The 14,009-nt window shown below is 42.6% G+C and overlaps 1 protein-coding gene across 7 annotated transcripts in view; it reads left to right on the top strand.

The window, feature by feature from the left end:
- Fbxw11 (F-box and WD repeat domain containing 11) overlaps positions 1-14,009 on the top strand; it is a 98,933-nt gene that overhangs the window by 79,850 nt on the left and 5,074 nt on the right. For all 7 annotated transcript variants that reach the window (XM_021635623.2, XM_021635619.2, XM_021635621.2 and 4 more), the window contains 6 exons: positions 3,959-4,096; positions 6,288-6,406; positions 7,901-8,150; positions 11,213-11,331; positions 11,978-12,088; positions 12,949-13,027. In XM_021635623.2, coding sequence (XP_021491298.1) covers positions 3,959-4,096; positions 6,288-6,406; positions 7,901-8,150; positions 11,213-11,331; positions 11,978-12,088; positions 12,949-13,027 — 816 coding nt within the window. The remainder of the gene's footprint in view (positions 1-3,958; positions 4,097-6,287; positions 6,407-7,900; positions 8,151-11,212; positions 11,332-11,977; positions 12,089-12,948; positions 13,028-14,009) is intronic.

The following is a 14,009-nucleotide window of genomic DNA, read 5'->3' as shown; positions in this document are numbered from 1 at the left end:
AGAGGCGGAAGCTGCTGCTCAGTCTGTGCCACCGGCCAAGGCTGCCTGCCAGGAGGGAAGGTCTAGTTTTGTGAAAACCTAGTCTAGAAGAATTCGAGTGAGAGCTGAGGTGGTCAGCCATGGCGGTAGTGCCCTGGGCAGACATAATCGCCAGCAAAGTGCTGCTTTTGTGTGTGGGTGGCCTGGAGAACTAAAGAGAGGCAGGCTCAGGAGTGCCCTTGGTGGCTGTCAGAGACTTCCTGTTGGGTTCCAGTGAGCTATACTTGCCTTGGATTCAAGACTCTAAAGATTTAAAACCTTGCCCTAACTGGGGACTTCCCAGCATGACTCACCAAGAGTCTTCTGAAGTTTTCCTTAAAATTTAAAAATGTCTTAGAAACGTAGGAACCTTGTGAGTACAGAGAAGCTCAGGCATACCCTGATTTCCTTTTGACTTAGAGGGAAAATGAGCTATCAGGTGGCACTTATGTGAGGTCCTGTCCTCTCACAGCTGTCTGACGGACAGCCGGTAGGACAACTTAGCTTTAATATTGGACTCTTTGCCCAGGTGTTTCAGGAACTGATTTGGCCATCATAGGCAACCATGTGGTCTCATCTTGGCTGTTCTCTTCTGTTGTATCCTCAGTGTGTTAGGTAGTTAAAAGTTACAACCAGCTCACGCTGTTCTAGAAAATACCTTGAAGAGTAGTGGGAAAGTATGTAAGAAAGCCTCTCATTTCCTCTATGTGAATGAAAGCATTTTTTCCCTTTTAAACTCTCCTGTGATGTAAATATGCCTTCTCTGTTCATTGAAATAGAAAGTAAAGCGTACTTTAGATTCACACTACTTTAAAGCCCAAAGATACTTACGCAGTTGTAAAACAATGCCTGCTCTACAATAAGACATGCTGTGTATATGACACTTTGGGTTCAGATGGAATCACATACTCTACCAACTCCTATTCCTTCCAGAGGACAGCTGGCATCTGAAAATGGGTGACTAGTACCCAAAGTCACTGCTGGGCCAGGAATAGACTCCTTCCTGGTAGATCTGGCGTCCTCAATCAGCATTTCCCTGGAATGTTTAGCATGCTGAGATGGCCCAGTCACTATCTAGAAATACACTGTTTCTCTAGATGTTTCTAAACAGTGGGTTTGTTTAAGTAAGTTCTTATGCTCCGGACCCCTTTAAAAAGTTGCTCATAGAGACCTATCTTGAGAGATGGTTGTGCAGGTGGGGTGAGTTAGTTTTTCTGGTTTTGACAGTTTATATGGCCACTGGAGATAATGCCTGCCTGAGGAAGTTCTGATGGTAGCAGGTGGCCAGAAGAGCTTTTCTACTCTGCTGTTGCCTCCAGGGGTTGAACATATACTGTCCTGCTTGTTCAGTGCTGGCTCTGTGAGGACCCAGAGGCTCCCAGGGCCCTTGCTGGGCCTGAGGGTGACAGACGACAGACACTTGCCCTTTCAAGTGTCCGTGTGTTATTATATGTGTTAGTAGCTCCAGCTGTCCACTTCTTCCCTACAAAACTGTGGGCTTGATTTTTACCTCGGTGTGAGATGATGACCCTAGACATACAGCTGGCTGTGTATGTAACTGCTTCAGCAGGCCGAGGTACCACAGTGGAAAAGAATTAAAGAAACTGCGTTTGTATTTAACATGTATTTAACAAGACTGTTTTCCTTTTGTTGGGATTCCCCAAATATTTTAGTATCACAATCATTTATACAATATTTTTATTGAGCCAGGTATATAAATATAAGTATTATATTTATATAATATTTTTATTAACCCCAGCACTTGGGAGGCAGAGGCAGGTAGATTTCTGTGACTTTTGGGGCTAGCCTGGTCTAGTTCCAGGACCACCAGAGCTACACAGAGAAACCCTGTCTCAAAAACAACAACAAAACCACAAAAATCCCTCATTTAGATCATACTTGTTATTAAAGCTCATCTAGAAATGATTTAAAGTGTGCATAAGGATATGTATAGGTATATAAAAATATTATACTATTTAATTAAATGAGGCAATCAAATTGAGAGTCGAAGACCAGCCTTGGCTATATAGTGAGGAGTACTTTAAAAAAAAAAAAAAAAAGCCAATACACAAAACAAAGTAATTATGCTGTTTTACATAATTATGCTATTTTATAAAATCAACACCCATACGTTTTGGTATCTGTGTGGGATTGTAGAGCCACTTCCCTCTGGATGCCCAGGGATGACAGTATATAAAACCTAGGACTGTGTTAGGAAGCATGGCGCCAGCCTGGAACACTTAGAGAATGTTAGCAATTTAGAGAGTTCAAAGGAAATACAACTTATTGGGCATTAGGGGAACCAGTGATTGGGCCTCCTTTGTGAATAAAGGCAAGACTTACCTTCTTCAATGCAGCAAACAGTTGTACCTTAGCTACTCAGAGGTCATCTTTCAAACTGGACTTGAAGTTTCGTGTGAACAGCTGTGTATGTTGGCTACTGGTTTCAAAGAATCCAGATAGCTAGTCTTAGTAGAGGCTTATGACTTTTAATCTTGGATAGTGCCTCCTAGCTGCTGCCTAAGGCAAGGCTTTCTGCTGAACACACTCTACTTCCCCATAAACTGAGTCATGGTCTCAGGCCAGGTTGCCTTTGGTGGCCCTCAGGTCCTGCAGCCAGAGTTTGTATCAGTTGGTTCTGTTTGTTTGTTTTTGTTTTTGACACAGACAGTCTCCTGAATTGTTACTGGTGTGTTTGAATTCTGTGTTCTCTGCCCAAGAGCTAGGATATCCTTTATCCTTTATATAGTGACTATATTCCTAGCAGAATCCTGGCTGGTCAGAACTGGGTATGATTTTTAGCTAGTCCAGTTACTATTTTGCAGCCTTAGGCAGGTTTCCTTATTTATAAAAGGAAAATAACGGGAAATACTACCAAGATTATTGGCTTAATCTTTAGCCAAGTAAATTTAGTTGAGAATCTAGATGTTCTTTAGTGTGCCATGAGGTTACATCCGGTAAGCCCATAGTAAGTTGAAGATAGTGTAGGTGGAAATGTATGTAACACACTTAACCTGCTGAGCATCTGCTGCCATCCAGCATTGAAGTAGCCAGCCAGGGAAAGGATCAAAATTCAAAAGATAGTTTCTGTTGAATGTGTATTGCCTTTGCATTTTAAGGCCAAGAAAAAAAAAATAAGCCTAACCATTAAAAGTGAGGAGTGAGTGTGTGAGGGCCTTGAACTTGACTCAGTTTCCCTTCTGAGTCCTGCCAAGTACATGCCCTCACAACTGACTCAGTGCTCCTTGGAATGCAACATGCATCCTGTTGATCTTTTGCCCTTAGTGCTGGGAATATGCTAACAGCTCGTGAAACAGTGCAAGAATTGGACACAACCCCCCCTTCCCGCCACCCCATACACAGGGTTTCTCTGTGTAGTCTTGGCTGTCCTGGAACTCGCTCTGTAGACCAGGCTGGCCTCAAACTCAGATCCTCCTGCTTCTGCTGGGATTAAAGGCATTCCCCACACCAGGCAAAGTGTTCGATTCTTATTTAGAGTGATTTCCGTCCTGTGGGAACTTCAGTTCTCTGGCCGGCAAGCACTGGCAGTCTTCAGGGATCAGACAACTCTTCAGTTAGACGTGTGGGTTGTTAGTATAGTGCTTACTAATGGGGCCAGTCTTTTGCCAAGTATCTTAATTGGCATTAGGGAGTGACTAAGTGAGTTACAATTTATTTGTATTTGGGGGGACAAATAAATGTTCTTTAAAGGTACTGAATTCTGTCCAGGCCATTTCAGATCTAACCCAGACCTCAACGGAAATCCCATGACAGCTGCTAGTAGGCAGGGAGGGCTTGAGAAGAAACTTTGTTGCCTAGTGTTTCTTTAGGAAGAGTAAAATTGGGGTCTCTGTGGTTTTGCTTCTGGAAGGAACAAGAGGTTGTGAAACCTAACAGAGTAGCTGACTCATAAAACCTACCTCTTGCCTCCTCTCTCCAGACCATAGAATCAAACTGGCGGTGTGGACGACACAACTTGCAGAGGATTCAGTGCCGCTCTGAAAATAGTAAGGGTGTCTACTGTTTGCAGTATGATGATGACAAAATTATCAGTGGCCTCCGGGACAACTCTATCAAGGTGAGGTGCTGATTCTGTGTAATTCTAGAGTGAAGCACAGTAAGGCACAGGAGTGAGGTGCTGCTGTGTGGCAGTCGCTGCTGCTGCTGCTGTGAGATTTTTCTCTGTTCTCAGCATCAGCAGCTCTCATGTGATTCCAAAGAACCAGTGTTTTCCTGTCTCATCCCACTTGTCCCTGCCTCTGAGCACATTCCCCTCAGATTCCCTTGTCCTGGCCACTGGATAACCCTTTTATATCTTCATGCCTGGGAAACCAGTGGTCTTCCTAGCCTCACTTTCCTCATCTACATATAAAATCTAGCATTTTCTATCAGTCTATATCTGTATAACATGTAACAAACTCTTGAAACTGACTTCTCAGTACAGGAGTGTTTAATTTTTTCACTCTTGCTTTGTTTAGCAAGTTTATTCTTGTTGTGAAGTAGCATTCCATGTTATTGGGAGCATCATAGTCTGCTAATCCATTTAAGTTCTCAGACATGTTCAAGCTGCTTGTGGCTTCTCAGAATTGTAAATGAAGCCTTTGGAAATACATATGCAGGGTCTTTACAGGAACATAAGTTCAGTTCACTTGAGTGAGTGAAAACCTGGAAGCTGAATTGCTGGCTCATGTGGTAAAATGATCTTGGGTTTGGGGATGACTTTGTAGATGTAATACCAGACCATGGTCAGTGAAAGAAGAATTGATGGGTTCATTAGCATGACAGTTTTCTGCTTTGTAAGAAAATACAGGCCCCAGACTGACAGAATATGCATGTAAAAGACAGCTGATAAGGGAGTGCTAGCTAAAGTTGCAGAAAGTATAAAACACAACAATAAGGAAATAAAACATATTTTTAAGAACAGACAGAGACCTTAATAGATACATCTCCAGATAGTGTATCTAGGCAGCAAAGCAGCATTTGCAAAAGTGGCCATGTTGTCTTCAAGGAAGGGGAAAGCAACAGTGAGAAACATCACATTCCATGAGTGTGGCAACACCACTGCACTCACAGGCCTGGGTGAAGGTGAGGAATCAAGCAGAGCCCTCACCCATTGCTTGTAGAAATGTGAGCTCGCCCAGCTGCTTTGGAAAGCATCTTGGCAGTTCCTTAGAAAACACTCTTATCTTTTGGCCCAATGCTTCGGTTTTTTAGTATTTGTTGAAAGGATACCCCAATACCTGCACACATTTGCAGCAGCTTTAGTCATACTTGCCAAGCCTTGGAAATAAGCAGGTCCCCTGTCCTGTGGTGATGAGTGGATAAGTTGCGGTACAACCGGTTGGTGGGATAACTTCTCAGCATTGAAAAGAATTTGCTTAACAAGCCTTAGGAAGACACTGAGAGCTTTGAATGCATGTTACTAAGTTAAAGAAACAAAGTCGAAAAGGCTGTGTGATGCAAGATTCAGTGTGTGATGTTTTGGAAAGGGAAAACGGAAGAATAGTAAAAGAAGAGAGGAAAAAGCTTAGGGTGTGAAAATAACTACTACTAATGTACTTTCTTTTCATTTTCTGAAACTAGGATCATTGTGTCACCACATAACCAATTTTTTATTCTTTTTTTTTTTTTTAAGATTCATTCATTCATTCATTATGTATACAGTATTCTGCCTTTTCATCTTAGATGGTTGTGAGCCACCATGTGGTTGCTGGGAATTGGACCTTTGGAAGATCAGCCAGTGCTCTTCTGAGCCATCTCTCCAGCCCTTGTTGTGATTCTTAAGTAATAAAACATATTTTTTAATTAAGAAGAACTCTTGGTGGTTTGGGGTTTTCAGGGAACAAACACTCCATATTTGTAAAGTTTTGACACTATAAAGCTATGTGTTTTTTAAATAATTTATTTTTATGTACATTGGTGTTTTGACTGTATGTGTGTCTGTGTGAGGAAGTCAGATTCCCTAAAACTGGATTTTGAGACAGTTGTAAGCTGCCATATGGGTACTGGGAATTGAACACAGGTTCTCTGGAAGAGCAGTTGGTGCTCTTAATTGCTTAGCTCTTTCCAGCCCCAAGGGTATGTATTTTAGGTCTATCCTGGAAGCTAGTCAGTATTGCTTCTGTTCTGTTTCCTCTTGTCATTTCCTGCTCATCTTGTTTCCTACACCCTGTGTGTTTTCTTGTATAATTTAGCGTATAGGATGCATGAGAGCCTTTGTGTAAAGTGTATGCACTAAGTTACCACTGTGGTTGATCTTGTCTCACTAGATCTGGGATAAAACCAGCCTGGAATGTTTGAAAGTGCTAACAGGACACACAGGCTCTGTCCTCTGCCTCCAGTATGATGAACGAGTCATTGTAACTGGTTCTTCAGATTCCACAGTGAGGTAAGTCATCTGGTTGCATTCTCTGATCTCAAAGACCTTTCCTAAGGAGACAAAGATGTATACTTGTTCAGGGATTGACACATATGCCATACACACATCCACATGCATGCATACATGTTGTATATATTTTTACTTACTGTATCTCAGGGCTCCTTTCGATGGAGTCATGTTAGGCAAATAGACCGGAAGGTTGAGTTTTAGGTGTGTCTTGTTCTCTTGCCGTGCTCTGTAGAAATGGCAGTGTGCTCTCCTGTAAAATCATACTGCCTTATATTAGCTTCCCCCCTGTTCCTAGGAGCCTGCCATCCAGAGCAGAGGAGGAAGAAGTTAGTTGTTCTTGAAGTGTGAAGGGCTCAGGACCTGAAAGAATCAGGCTGTTTGCAGACCCTTGGGAAAATGAGATCGAAGAGCCAGAGATGGTACATTTTGATGACAGTCTCTGCCTGAGTTCTTTTAGGCGTTGTCTTCATCTTTGTAGGTACATTAGAAAACTGAGAGCTTACACAGATTCCTTGGAGTCACATAACCAGTGCAGTTTTGAACCTTGAGTTTAGGTCATTCATGACTGTATTTGTAACCATTCTAATGGTGGAAGCATTAGTTTTTAGTTACTACCCCAGGGCAGAGTAAAGAAGACATTATTGAAGGGAAGCAGTGACTGGTGGTTGGATATCAAGAATAAGAAGGAAACATTACTGAGATCCATACCTAAACTCCTGGGAAAGCACAGCTCCCCATACTTGATCAGCTTGCCGGTGGGGCGACGGCATCTAGCAGAGACCCAGAGTCCAGCATCTTGTAGTGAAGTGTGGCTGGACTGAGGGCGACGGTAGGCAGTGCGAGCAGAGAAGAGCAGCCCTTCTCAGGCAGTTCCGGTACTTAGAGAGGACTGCTCATCCATAGGCACGCAGGGTAGGACGAGAGTTGCTCAGTCTAGCCCCGGCTTCTGTGATGGCCCCTTTAGGCCACTTCTTCTGCCACATGTCACTGCTTGGCCTTCAAGGTCATCTGATCCATATTGAAGTGTCCTTTAGGATATTGGGGCTTTTTCTGGAGATGCTGCACCTGTGCATCCCATGTCTCAAGTGTAAGACAGGAAGTGCTTTGATATGCTACCACAGTGTAGTCTTCAGATATAAGCAATAGATTCCTCAGCATGCCAGAGGCCAACAGATATCTTAAGCTTGGGATTACCCCAGGCTCCCCAACTTTCAAACTCCTCCTGTCATCACAGACCCACTGAAAGCCTACTGTCTTGAGGGATTGTCTTTGTCACCTCTCCAAACCTGAAGACATCCCTGAGTTAATTATTTTGAGTATGAAGTAAAACTGCTCATAGCCAGATTTAGCTTCCTTCTTAAAGGAATCTTAGCTTTGTCAGCATTAAGGAGGCCACTGCCTGAGTTCTGCTGGCAGCATGTACCTGGTACAGTAAGGGAGATACTGAGCCCAGACTTCACCTTTCCCTACCTTTCACTGTCTGTTCTCTTGCAGAGTCTGGGATGTGAACACTGGAGAAGTTCTCAACACACTTATCCATCACAATGAAGCTGTACTACACTTACGCTTCAGCAATGGACTGATGGTGACATGTTCCAAGGACCGTTCCATTGCTGTGTGGGACATGGCTTCTGCCACCGATATCACTTTACGCCGTGTCCTGGTTGGCCACCGTGCTGCTGTCAATGTAGTAGACTTTGATGACAAGTACATTGTGTCTGCCTCTGGAGACAGGACCATTAAAGTGAGTGTCTGCAGCCTTCACCCTGCTTGTTCTCTTCCCTTTACAAAAAAGAAAAGGCAGAGGTGGTTCACATTAGGTGGGAAGGTCTGCTCTTTGTGCGCTCCTGTGAGGCCTTCACATGCTTCTGGAGCCACAGGCAAGGCAAAAAGAAAGAAAAGGAGCCATTTCCCAGTAGAGGGGAGTTGCCAATTTCACTCGATGACATTGTTAGTCACCCTGAGTGTGCTGTGTGCTGTGTGGAGGAGCTTTACATTTGGCATCTCACACCACCACCGCACACGCTTTTTTAGGGTTTTTAGGTGTTTTTTTGTGGGTTTTTTTTTTTTTTTTTTTTTTTTTTTCCCACAAACATGGCTCAAACTAGTCATGTGGAGCTTAGATTTGGTTTATTCACTTCTGAGAGCTTGGTGTTGTATAGCCCCTGGTTAGATGCTGGAGAAAGGATGAACAAGACTGAGATAACCCAGTCTTGTGTAAGAAACCCAGTGTAAGAAATTCAGTTCTGATTCTCCTGTCCACGTTAACTTGATTTCATTATGTATGTGTCTGTATACACATACTCATTTTTTCTTAATTAAGTTGATTCTTCGACAATTTCCCACACATAAATATGCATATATCCTCATTTTTCTTAATTAAATTGGTTCTTTGGCAGTTTTACTCCTTGACCAGACTGACCATTTTCATCATGCACCCACTTGCCTGTTTCTCCATTTCTCCACAAATCTCTTTTCCATGCTTGACTGTTTTGTTCTGTGATCCATTGAGTTTGGCAGCATTGGCTGGGTGGCATGGGTTTGGAGTTACCTGTTGGAGCCTCATGGGCTCAGAGGTAGGTACACAACTGAAGCAAGGACTCCCCTGTCCCAGAATCTTATCAGTAGCCTAAGTAGTTCATCAGTAAGGGATTGGGCCCTTACTGTATTTAGTAACAGCTTTGTTGATGTATAATTTCTATACATGAAGACTAGGCTTTTTCAAATGTACAATTAATTTAGTACCTTTACAGCTTTGCATAGCGTTACCCCAGCCTAGTCTATAAACATTTTAATTTCTAACACTTACTATGCACTAGAGTCAGCCTCTCCCCTTTCCCCACGCTCCTGGAATTCAGCATTCTACCCTCTGTCTCTGAATTTGCCTGTTCTAGACATTTCATGTAAATGGAATCAGGTACTATGTGGCCTTTTGTGTCTGGCTTTCCCATGTAATGCAGGCTTTAGCACAGAGCAATGCTTTGCTGCTTCTGGTGGCCAAATACATCTTCACTCTGAACAGACCACATTTTTCCTTATGTGCTGGTGGACATTTTTTGGCAATTGTGAACGATGTTGCTGTAAACATTTGCCCATGCGTTTTTGCACATTCATTTAGTTCTCTTAATTGATTCATATTGCAGGGAACTGCCAAATGGTTTTCTACTGTGGCTGTCCCTTGTTTTGGTCCTGCCAGCATGAGGTTTCGTGCTACTGGCTTTAAGGACTTTCTAATGGCTAGCACTGGGCTGTGTTCTGGTCTCTGGTAACTGGCCCGCACAAATCATGGGCTGTGCTGCATCAGACCCGGAAGCTGAACAAGTAGAATTCATGAGCATTAACTTAGCCACATCACAGCAGTCAGGACAAGCACAGCCTCTGACAGTTGGTAGCACTTGGGCCTGATCAGAAGGCATGTCTGTGGGAAGATTGCCTCACACACTTGTGACACTTGTTACTATCTTGTTTTGAATCGTAGCTATCCTGGGCTGCACGAGTATCTGGAGTTTTGCTTGCACTCTGCAGTGGCTACTGGTGTCTTGTTGCTTATTAGTCACTATGTACCTGTTCTGGATAAATGTATCTTAGCCCACTTAATAACTTAGTTTTCTTTTTCTGATTGAGTTGTAAATTTTTAAAATGTTTTTTATACATTATGGAGATGTTCTCCTTAATTAGATAAATGATTTTTTCCTCATTCTTTTACTGTGTTGATGTCATCGTTGGAAGCACAGATAACTTTGATGACAATCAGTTTACCAATTTATTTTTTGTGTTGTGTGTACTTTCAGTGTGATCCCTAAAGAACCATTGCCTAACACTAGAGGTTTACTGCTTCATTCCTCCCCCTGAAGGTTATATAGTTTCCGCTGTTCCATTTAGATTTTTGATCTATTTTGAATTAAATTTTTGTATATGGCATGGGGTTCGGGGTCTGACTCCATTTGGTGGGGGTAGGCATAGAAATATCTCCTCATTCTGTTGAGCTGCAGATACACCTGGCACATTAACTCAGGGACTCCAGCCACTGTGTGTTTCCTTATTTGGCTTGTTACATAGTATGTGTGTCTGGGAGCATCTGTATCTTAAGAAGGATTCACAAGAGGGGGTTATTTATATTGTGTATGCAGTATTAGGAGTCATCGGGCAAAATAAATGGTGCTACTCAAACTGGTGAGAAGGGGGGTGTAGAGGGTGAAGATTTAAGTGTGACCTGTGAGCTAGTATGCAAACATAAAATCTGACACACATAGGAAAAGCCTGAGCCTCCTAGGATATGTTGTCTTTGTGAAGATCTCAAACTTGAAACTTTTTTTTTAAGATTCATTCATTCATTATCTGCAGTGTTCTGTCTGCATGCATGCCTTCTCACTAGAAGAGGACACCAGATCTCATTATAGAGAGTTGTGAGCCACCATGTGGTTGCTGGGAATTGAACTCAAGAATCTTTGGAAGAACAGCCAGTGCTCTTAACCTCTGAGCCACCTCTCCAGCCCCCAACTTTAGACTTCTTTAGTCACCTACATTTCACTTCAGTTTCATTACCCACAGCCAGGAAAACTTACACCTTCCGGTTTCTATCCAATCCATTTTTACCTGAGAAGAAAGTTTGTGGCTGGGCATTTGGGATCGTTCTTGGAGTGTGCCCCTGTCTCTCTACTCTGTAGCTGCACTGTCTTTAACCTCGCCGTCTTCCTGCCTCCTGAGTGCTAGGATCATAGCGGTCCATTTCCCTGTCAGCTCTCTTGGAAGGTATCTTGTGGCAGGATTTGTTGTTGTCCTAATACCACTGCTGTCTGTGTGCAGGTGTGGAGCACCAGCACCTGTGAGTTTGTTCGCACTCTGAATGGGCATAAGCGAGGCATCGCCTGTCTGCAGTACCGGGACCGGCTGGTTGTTAGTGGATCATCAGATAATACCATCCGGTGGGTAGAAAGCCGTTCACTTTTACAGGAAGCATCCATAAAGACCAAAAGGTCTTACTCCAGAATTAGAACACATAGTAATTTATACCCTGTAAATCATGCTGAGGAGAAGGCTTGATGTGGGCAGTAGTTTTGTATTTTTAAGACACTTGAGTCCAAGGCCCACTCCTTAGGAACCAGGTAACCCTTGGGAGACCACCAGGGCTAGAGTCCCTGGCTGTGTGTGATCTCCTTGTCCTTCCTTGCTAGACATGCTTTTTTCCTTTCCTGACTCAAGTCTACATCTCCTCCAGAAAAGCTCTTCTGAGGCCATTGGGCCCTGTGGATTTATCAGCTGAGAAATCAAGAGCTAAGCATAATTGAAATGTCTTTGTTGATGATTTGATTTAAATAGAAAATGCCTTTTTAAAGTTTCAAATTGTATAAAACAAAATATAACAGAAAGTAAGGTTTCTGCCTAAATTAGTGATAAAAGCACAAATGTTAGATTTAGCAGTGTATGTGTGGTATGAGCCAGGAGTGAGGTAGGAATATGAAATTCAAGGAGAATGAATAGTCTTACCCGCATGAGCAGATGTACAGAATTTGAGGAGGGCACGAGTCATGGGTGAGAATTCATTTCATAGATGACTGCTTCTTGTTCAAGGCTATGGGATATTGAATGTGGTGCCTGTTTAAGAGTCCTAGAGGGGCACGAAGAATTGGTCCGATGCATCCGTTTTGATAACAAGAGGATTGTCAGTGGCGCCTATGATGGGTATGTATTTAGTATGCATTTGCATGGCTGTAGCCTTGTCAGGAACAATATTGCTGTGTATTAAATAGCTCTGTGCATGCTGGACTCTGAGAAAGATCAGCCATACCAGAGGGTCAGATGAGGATGCTCAGGCCCAGGGAGATGAAGTACAGCTTGCCTTAATCCCACCATAGCCAGACACTTGACTTGTAGCATATGTTCTATTAGTAGAGATATAAAGAGTAGGGCCTCCAGGATGGCTCAGCACCAACCTGGCAACCTGAGTTCAATCCTGGAGCCCCTTGTGAACTCACTTCAGAATTTAACTTCAAAGTTGTTCCCAGACTCGCACACGTACACACAGCATATATACGCATACACTCACACAGTTTAAACTAGGGACTTACGTTTCTTGCCTTAATTATAAATGAACCTGGAAACATTTTCCTCCCCATGAACTCCGTAATAAAATTCCTCTTTTCTCCTTTTGTTTTCAATGACAAATGGAAGGTATATGTCCCAGGCCTGCATTGTGTATGTCTGGTCAGTGGACTTTTTTTCATGTGGAGAAAGGCAGCCTGGGAATGACTCAGTCCCCCAAGTAATGAGTTAGGTAACATAGATATCAAGTTAGGAAGTGAATTTAGGTAACCCAAGGTCTTTTGCCTTTTTATCATCTTAACAATTACATCCCTTCAAAGTTTCAGGAATTCTGGGAAGGTTTAGGTTCTTTTTCTAAAATCTAAGTTCACAAAGTTAGAAACAGCAGCATGTTGTTCATTGGGTTTGGGACCTTTCAAGTACACTGTTTTGTGTGGACATGCCCACAGTGTAGACAGTGTTCACTCTTTTATTAATCCCACTCTCATTTTTCCTCATAGGAAGATTAAAGTCTGGGACTTACAAGCTGCTCTTGACCCTCGTGCCCCAGCAAGCACATTGTGTCTGCGCACCTTGGTGGTATGTGATTTGTTGGGGTGGCAAGAGTGCCCAGGAAAGCTTGTGTCTGTACCATGCTTTCAGAGTTTCCTGGATAATTTTGGGCAGCTAGAATATAGTACCTTTACACTACTTCAGGGTCCTCTGTAGGTGAGCAGGCACCCTCCTAGCTACTGCATTCCTCCAGTAGCCTTATGGGCGTCTGTAGTGTGCAGCTGTCTTACATTTTATAACTGCACATTTGTGTATTAGGTAGAATTTCCTCTCAGTCTCTAGTATATGGACATATTGGAACACTTTAACTTAAATTTCATTTTAATAGAATTAATAACTGTATTTATTGTTAAAGAGTACACTGTGGTACTTTGGTCTATGCTGTATATCTTAGAAAAATTGTCAACTAATTAATGAATCCATCAATTTTCATTTCTCTATGATAGAAATATTAACATTTTTAAAAAATTAAGCGTGGTTGTTCAGCTCTATAATCCCAGCATTTGGGCTAGAGGTAGGAGGATCAAGAATTTAAGGTCATCTTTGGCTACATAGTGGGTTTGAGGCCAGCCTGAAATACATAACAGCCTGGCTCCCACCTACAAAAAACAAACAAGCAAAACACCCACTCTTAACAAATTTTGCAATATGCAACACTTGGCCTTTTACTGTGTCCACTCTAGTGCAGGGGTGCTCTCCTTTCCGCCTCATTTGTGTGAGATTCCAGTGTGTGGGATTGTTGTCTTTCCATACCTGGCTTATTCCACTTACTAAATGACCTCCGGGTGGTTGATTAGCCCTGTCAGTGTAAATGGCAGAGTGTTTTGTTGGCTTTAAGACCAAATAAATCCTTTGTTTTAATCTGTGAATCTTTTTGAATATTACCAAAGCTATCTAATACTGTGGCTGACTCTGTTGGATTTATTTCTTTTTTGAGAGGACATCTGGAAACAGTGATAGTCTTTTCTTGAAATTTTCAGCAATTTTTTTCTTTTTAAAAAATTTACTT

This window comes from Meriones unguiculatus, chromosome 11 (assembly GCF_030254825.1).
Source record: "Meriones unguiculatus strain TT.TT164.6M chromosome 11, Bangor_MerUng_6.1, whole genome shotgun sequence".
NCBI lineage: Eukaryota > Metazoa > Chordata > Mammalia > Rodentia > Muridae > Meriones > Meriones unguiculatus.
Note: the sequence above shows the minus strand (reverse complement) of the source record. Positions and strands in the feature narration are given on the sequence as shown.